Genomic DNA, 8,356 nt, shown 5'->3' with positions numbered 1-8,356 from the left:
AATATGGGCTAGAATCGCCAAGTAAACAGGTAGTAGCGTGACCCATCTACCGACATTGTTAGCAGAACTAGCACTGAATCGGCAGATAATGTGAGAAGGCACGATAACAGGTACTAAACAGTTGTAGTAAATATGTGGGTGCCGCAAAGACTATTCTAAATGATCCAGAAGTATCACATAGTGGTATATCCAGTAATACAGGCCCATATAGGATACAGCTTCAAGAAAGTATTAACTATAAGTACATTTGTATTTTCTACAGGCAAAGACATGGTATAAAATCATACAAAATTTTTCCCTTACGGGAAAAGAGACTACACGAAAAAAATTATTTGTGATTATGAGTCTTTACGATACGAGGTACCAGACTGTAGTAGTAAATCAGTTACTTTTAAAATCTTTTCAACCTACTTTAGTAAAGCTCAACATGATTAAAGGAAGATTCACTTTGTATTTAATCACTTGGAAATCAATTTACTTCAATATAAGTTACTCGATGTATGTCATTTTCCCACAGTACAATCTGTTTGAAGATGATTTTCATGCGAAGTTTAGTAGAGGCAGTTTGCAGAAGAAGGTGTGAATACAGATACTGGGAGCAGAAGTATGTAACATACCCCGAGATTATCCAAGTTTTTCGTATGACGTTATCGGTGCCACTTTTACTTTCGTAGCTTTTGACACTGATTTAGTTCTGGAATACCTGTTACATGTTTGCTAAGAAAGTATGTGATACAGTCCTGCCTTTGTGACATTAGTAGATTTGTTACCTGTTTGTAAATAACGTAATCACTTTTCTCAGTCACGGCATGCTGTCAAAGATGCCGTCCTATTCTTTTACGACTATGAAGAATATAAAAAGCTAAACTAAACTCCTCCCGAACAGGCCATGAAGCCCCAACGATACCGACCGGCCGCCGTGTCATCCTCAGCCCACAGACGTCAACGGATGTGGATATGGAGGGCCATGTGGTCAGCACACCGGTCTCCCGGCCGTAGGTCAGTTTACGAGACCGGAGCCGCTACTTCTCAATCAAGAAGCTCCTCAGTTTGACTCACAAGGGCTGAGTGTACCCCTCTTGCCAACAGCGCTCAGCAGATCGGATGGTCACCCATCCAAGTGGTAGCCCAGCCCAACAACGCTTAACTTCGCTGATCTGACGGGAACCGGTGTTACCACTGCGGCAAGGCCGTTGGCACTAAGAATATGTACCAGACAGTAATTGGCTACAACTGTATTGATTAACTATGGTCCTTTTTTATTTTACGCCGAATATAATCTACAAAATTCTAAATAAATAAATATTAATTTAGAAATTTATCAATTATAATTTCATCGTTTATTGTTCTCTTTCCTAATTTGTGTAAAGTGAGCAAAGTCATTAAAAATATCGCGTTTAATGAAATATTATTAAAAACTCATCATTTCAAGACACCTCGTATTTTGAGATAATTCTGTTCTAAATTACAAATAGTTGTAAAGAAAAAACCTACACTTAGATTACATTTAAACCTACATTTCAAAATATATGAGCCATTCATCTAAATCTATTCTTTTTAGAGAATGTAACAGCATTTCGACAAATTTTCTGCAATTTCCAATTACAATAAGCTCATACACCAAATGATTGGTAATTTAAAACCAAACACGCTGCTATCACTACGTTACTTTATTTCAGTAAATCGGTTTGGTTTCAGCATTTCAGCTGCCAGACGGCAGTTTGTTTCTAACGTTGTGATTTCTTTTATCAGGTGAACTATATACAGTTCTTTGGTGAATGAAAATGTTTGTACAGAAATATGAGAAATGAAATCGTTACAGTAAAAATTAATTAAGAAGAATCACAAAATGTGCCCAGATGTAGAACGTTATTTATATGCCCGCTGAATTATACGAAACATTGGACACTGGAGGCAGATCTAAAGACAACCACTTTCTCCAGTAGAGGTTGTAACTTTTTGAGAGTATAACTTTTTACTTGCAAGAATGGTGTTCACCACTAAGGGTACATTGAAATGATGTATACATTTAGTCTATCACAAATTCTCCTTAATTACACGGCTCATTGCGAAGTATGTATGAACTTTTTAGAATGGCGGTGTTGTGGTATGAGCGGAGTAGTGCGACGCGAAGGAAATTCAAGACAACCCACAGCTGACCTGTAAAATGTGGGTTACGTTTTACTTCCGTAACGCGTCAGTCAATGCAGCATTGCGCCAACTGCTGAAGCCTTGTCCACCATCCGCCTAAGCACTCGATGGGTGTTTCAGCACCGCCAAGCAAGCAGGCTACCGCACAGAGCATGTGCTGCAGCACAACCTGAGCCAGAAACCGACGCGTGACCACATCCACTGAACGTAGATGTCGTGGACCGACGTCAGACTGCACCACCAGACAAGGGTGTGTACCTATATTTGCTCTAACTTGGAACAACAAAGGCTTTTCCTGAACGCCGTCTGCCTCACTACGGGTACCTACACCTCCAACGGACTCCTTTTATCACTTTCCAAGCCCTCGAACTCACAACGGCCAGGCGGGAAACCGACACACCGGAGGAACAGCTCTTCCACCAGCCACCGTAGATGCCAGCACACACCTGCATTTCCTGATGGCTGTCGATCTTCCACGATAATCGAGTCCATCAACATGAGGGAGCAAATATGAGGTAGCCAAGGAGGTGGAAAAGTCGGTTCCACTATGCCACGACTGCTTGATAGCTACAACAGGAAAACACAATTAATTAGCAGGAGTACAAAATAGACACTATTTATTACTTAACTTTGTTGTAGTCCATGATCTGTTGGTTCTCAATTATAGAAGACGCGACTACACTAAGCGTTTGTAGAATGACATAATTTACAAGTCACAAATCTTGTAGTGACGAATTAATCTCTCGTAATCTTGAACGTCGAATCCGGTGAATTTGAAGACTAACTTGGAATTGGGCTACAAAGACTTTATGGCAGCTATGTCGGAGCTACAGACGATGACTGACTAACATCGGCACTGGCTGACCACTTAGCGCGGCTACGAACTGTAGACTGGGACAACTGCACTCCTGCTACACATGAAGTGATCTAGCGGCGCCTCGCGGCGAGCCTAAGTACTGCGACTGGCTGTGTACTCTCTGGCTAACACAGCCGTTCTTCTGTTCCGTTTATCGAGAGAATCGCATCCGGCGAATCGATCTCTCATTCGGCGGTGTGGACGTATGACTGACGACATCATGCCTCCACTGTAAAACCTGTGGTAATAGTTACTACAAATCATAAAATGTTACAGTATGCTTTTGTTCGTAAGTAGCAGACCTATACGTAAACCATCTACAAATGAATACGTAAAATAAATCGACAGCTATAGATTTCAGTAAACCACGACCACACGTTGTACAATGCTCCCTACTCACGTCAGATATTCAGGTAAATGGATACATAAAACATTTTCTCGAAGTACCGATTAGCCGATGAACGATAAAGGTAGAGAGATTTCATTAGCAGGTTCTTGGAAACTTCACAAGTTTTATTGGAATCCTTACTTCAACTAAACAACAACACCGTTTCTGTGAGACTTATGTTTGTGAAAAATATTTCCATAATAAGGGTTTTCTTAATGGAGGTAGAAGGCTATTCAAATGGACGAAAAATTATAATGAGTTAATTAATAAAATAATTATGAAATATAACAAAAATTATATCACAATTTGCTTGCGTCGTACATTACAAAAAAGCCTTAATATTTCATAGATTGAAGAAGCGTGAAACTAAATCCACAAAAATATCTGTATCGACTTTATTGTCAGGAACGCTGTGGTAGTTGTTCCTCTCGAACCTCTTGATCGACTGATGATTAGCCAATAGTAACTTTTGTAGAGATACGTACCAACATAGTTGCATTGGCTCAGCCAAATGGAATTGAAGTTTTCACAGCTTCTCTAACCCAGTGTCGGTCAGAGATTCTCGAACTGAGTTACAACCTTTTGTAAAGTCCTGGAATACAGCTAAGTGTTGGCGAAACTATATGTAGCTACACATTTTTGGAAACTACAAACAATTATTGCGATCAAAATACGTTGATACTGTTGTCTTTATACAGCGATCTTTATTGGGCGTTAAGGCGACATGTGACACAAATGGATAAAAAAATCAGGTAGTCCTTTGTATTTGCTTTTGAATATCGCTCTCCTTATCCTATACTGCAGAATCACGAATGACTAATCGTTTATGGAACGAACGCGGCCTTAAAATTTCATTAGAGGAACTGTGGGATGGTGCATGGAACAGAATTAGGATTTATGTTGTGATGATACTTTTTTAAAATCAAATAGAAGCAAAATTTACTTTATGTTGAGCAGCACACGACAGTATATCACATTATGAAACTCTTTATGAAGGTAGTATTTCTCTCCAAAAATCCATCCGCTCCTTGAGCAAATCTTGACGTGTCACAGATTCCAGTTTCATATCCAGATAGTTGGAAGCATTAGCAGTGAACGTGTCCCATACCACTGGATTTCCAGATGGTGCAGGATCCCTGAAAACAAAATGAAAGCCCAGTCACACAATGTGCATATCAATCTCAAGTAATTCCTTTATTAATTGTGACCTCCATGAACACTGACGTAAGCACTCAGTATTTATATATATGGGAACTGGAACGATGCTCTGTTTTCCACAGTGACGTGACTAATGATTACAACATTCATAACCAGAGAAGTCATTCACACCAAAACCAATACGTGGTTATCATGATAGAACTACACAAAATCGCAACGCACCAGGCAACGGTAAGCGTTACCTGCGCAAAGGAGCTAACTCTGAGTCAGTGAGTGGGGGCGGTACTGGTGCTATGTCAACGAGCGGAGACAAGTGGAACAGACAACGAAGTCACATGGCACCGTGCTGTGACGGCCACCGAAAAAAAAGCTATGCTGGCAGTTGAGACACAGTCAGGTCTGTGATGGTAAATGTTTGTTGTTGTGTTGTTCCTAAATACTTCCAAGTTTGGCCAATGGCCGTTTATCTATGTTTAGTATTAGACGTTCAAACATACTGGAATGTAATCCAACAAACTACCGTCTGCTCTTTCTCCATTTACCGGAGTACTGACGTTATTGAACAGAAGGTTCATTACAGTGGTATGTAGTTTATATAGAAAGAGGTATGTGTGTATCGCATACCTTTTGTCCCGAGGGCAAGCGTATACAAAATGCACTAAATTTCGCCAGTGTAGTGGACGAATGTTCTACTCCATTGATTCATACTTCTAAGACTCAAACCAGCAGCGTTCTGATCTGACGAGGACCTGAACTCATTATCATCCACCAAAAATCTATGAGTAACATGTATCTGGACGAGGTTATGTATGTATGTAAGATTATTTTTTTAGGTGGTGCAGGTAGCTTTATGTGGTCTTTGGAATGGGGAGATGTATACGAACGACATCACTCGCCCTTATGTTTCCCTGTATGCTTTTTCAGTACAAAATAACAACATTCTACACCTCATTTTGAATGTACAGACACCGTCTGGATCACTATTTCTTTTATTAATTATTACCGGTTTCTGTTTGCCCAGCAGGTCATCTTTATATCTGTAGCTCATCTTTATATCTGTAGCCGCGAGGTGCAGTTTTTCAACAATGGTATGAGTGACATGACATACCATTTTTGTTGATTTTAACCATCGCGTACCAGAGATTACATTATTTGTCTAAAATGTACCCTCCTAATATGTAGTCACATAGTTTCTAAGCTTCATCGCAATCGACAGATAACTCATACAGTTATTGCTAATATTCTAATTGTTCCCTCGACTCAGGAAAAGAATCTTATAACTTTAGAACGACAATGAAAAAAATTCACAAATTCTGTATCATTTTGCAACTAAAATGTTGCTGTTTTATTGATAATGGTACTAAGGGAAGGGTGTATGTAACAGATTCTTCTCTATAAAACAAACTATTACTTTAATACCCTTACTTTAGTTATTGTCTAATACAATTGAGTGATCAACATTTCATAATCGGTACCTAATAATGGCCTTTTTATAAAAAGAATCAATAGATAACTGTATTGCCTTTTAATCATTCGACAATACGTTCAGACGACTACACCTAACTTTAATCACGCCAAAGCTATTTTCTTCTCTCAAATGCATTCTTTTAAAAATTCTGTATGAGGGATTGTGTATCAAACACGTTTGCTTTGAACCGAATATTCCAAAAGAATTAATGTTTTTAACGTAATGGATAGGCATGGCCCCTGCTTTACACAGAATTTAATTTATCTGCATATCTACAATGAATTGTGATACAGGAAGGCTGGGATATGTTCACAAAAAGTAAGCAGTTTAGAACAGGAATTTCATAATCACACTTGTTCACTCATGTATGTAATGTAAGTAATTCTTCTGATGTCTTTGCTCAAACCTGAGCATCTGCTAAATGCCAAAAAATCCATTAACTCCCACAATTCAGAAATGAAAAAAAATAATCCACCCGTGTTAGTAGTCATTCTATTCCGGAATTTTAGTTCTATCCAATGACAAGCAAAGAAATGACTATCTGTCTGGTCTGAGTGCCACATCGTTGGACACAGTGTTATGTATACAAAAAAACCGCATTTGTTTTACTAGAAAAATTCTAAAAACCTCGCATATAATGTAGAAGCACTGAAACGGCAAGCATTTACTGATAAGTAGTGAAAGAGATATTGTGACTGCAGCCATCGATCTCATGGCACACCGTCAGAACAAAGCCCAACTTCTGAGTCTGGAAAATCTAAGAAAAATGTAGAATTCAGTTCTGCACTTCACACAGTTTTGCTTCGAATATTTACTTTGGACATTGGAAGCAATTTCACTTTTTTTCGGAACAAGCCAAGATGGTGTTTGTGTGCGGTCAAGCAGATGGAAACGGTCAAGAGGCAGCACGGCTACACCAAACCAAGTACCCTCACAGACACCAGCCACATCACACAGCATTTCTAACCCTTCTTGGGCATTTGTGTGACCATGGGTCCTTTCAGACAGACGAACTTGCAGGCAGGCGATGGACTGGGCTTAAGCCAGATTTGGAAGACCCGGTTCTGCCTCTCGACTGTTTCCATCTGCTTGGCCGTACATAAACACCATCTCGGCTTGTTCCCTGTATGAATACTGCTGTTCACTGTACGCTGCGTCGATCACACAACCTGCGACACACAAGGAACACACACCATGCGGTCAGAAGAACTTTCATTCGTCAGCGTCATCTACCCTGGCAACGATGCGTTTCCAGACACATTTTTATAGGATATTTTTTCCTCCATTTTCACTCACAAATCCGTGCCTATAGTTTCTCGGTATTATTAATATTCATCCAATATATCAATTACGGCAGTAAATGTAGGGAATAAGTGTGAACTCTGTTACAACGATTATACATAAACTACAAAAACATACAAATATAAAGTGTATAGAAAAAAGAATATTTCATACATTGGAAGTAATCAACAAAAACGTTACATGAAGTGAATGTACACACCATCACATTCAAATCTTAACAAGACAACTTATAGAAAATGTAATGCATTTACTAGGTATAACACAATGAATTTACAGTTTATAAAACAGCACCTTGAAGCCATTGATGATGTTTGACCACAAAATGGATCAGTATGATCGAAATGTGATTTACAAGAGACTAGTACAATAAATTAAGATACGGAATGTATGCTAGAATTTAAAAAATGAAAGGAATAGGTTAGAAAATTTATAACAATAAAAAAACACTGATTGAACTCAATATGGTATATGAAAAGTAGTCAAAACTATATGTCAAAGCGTAAACATGAAAGAAATATTCAACTATATAAATGCAATCAGTGTTACAAATAAAACTGGCAGACAAGTAAAGGATTTTATCATGGGTATATTGTGAACATGAATGGCTGTCACTAATGTTGCATACAAGAAGAAATTGAATACTGAAAGAGGAAAACATTTAAATCTCTAAGACTCACATGTACAAGATTCACATCAGTAAACGCAAAGGTATTTCTCAATATGAAGAGTATCAAAGAAAAACGCATCAAATTAAAGCATAAGAAATACTCAATCACAGAATCATCATCAATTGCATATACAAGGCTTACAAATAAAGGAATAATTCTGTATAGAGTTTGAATACAAACAATCTTAACTAATCGTTCACATCAAAAACCAATTCATTACAGCCTAAATACCTACACATCTTCAGTGACATGAAAGGTGTCATCCAACATAGGTCTACTAGTCACATTAACGATTACAGAAATGATGTTTTTCGTCACTCGTAGCTAACACATTTGCCACATAGCACATCATTAATAAAAGATAC

General features: G+C 38.4%; 1 protein-coding gene across 1 annotated transcript in view; it reads right to left on the bottom strand.

The window, feature by feature from the left end:
- Positions 1–4,383: 4,383 nt before the first annotated feature.
- The window catches only part of LOC126413046 (esterase B1-like), a 126,267-nt gene continuing 122,294 nt past the window's right edge, over positions 4,384–8,356 (bottom strand). The window contains exon 7 of the mRNA XM_050082942.1: positions 4,384–4,531. Within this exon, the coding sequence (XP_049938899.1) occupies positions 4,384–4,531 (148 nt within the window). The remainder of the gene's footprint in view (positions 4,532–8,356) is intronic.

This window comes from Schistocerca serialis, chromosome 7, assembly GCF_023864345.2.
Source record: "Schistocerca serialis cubense isolate TAMUIC-IGC-003099 chromosome 7, iqSchSeri2.2, whole genome shotgun sequence".
Classification (NCBI taxonomy): Eukaryota; Metazoa; Arthropoda; class Insecta; order Orthoptera; family Acrididae; genus Schistocerca; species Schistocerca serialis.
This window is presented reverse-complemented; position numbering and strand designations above follow the sequence as displayed.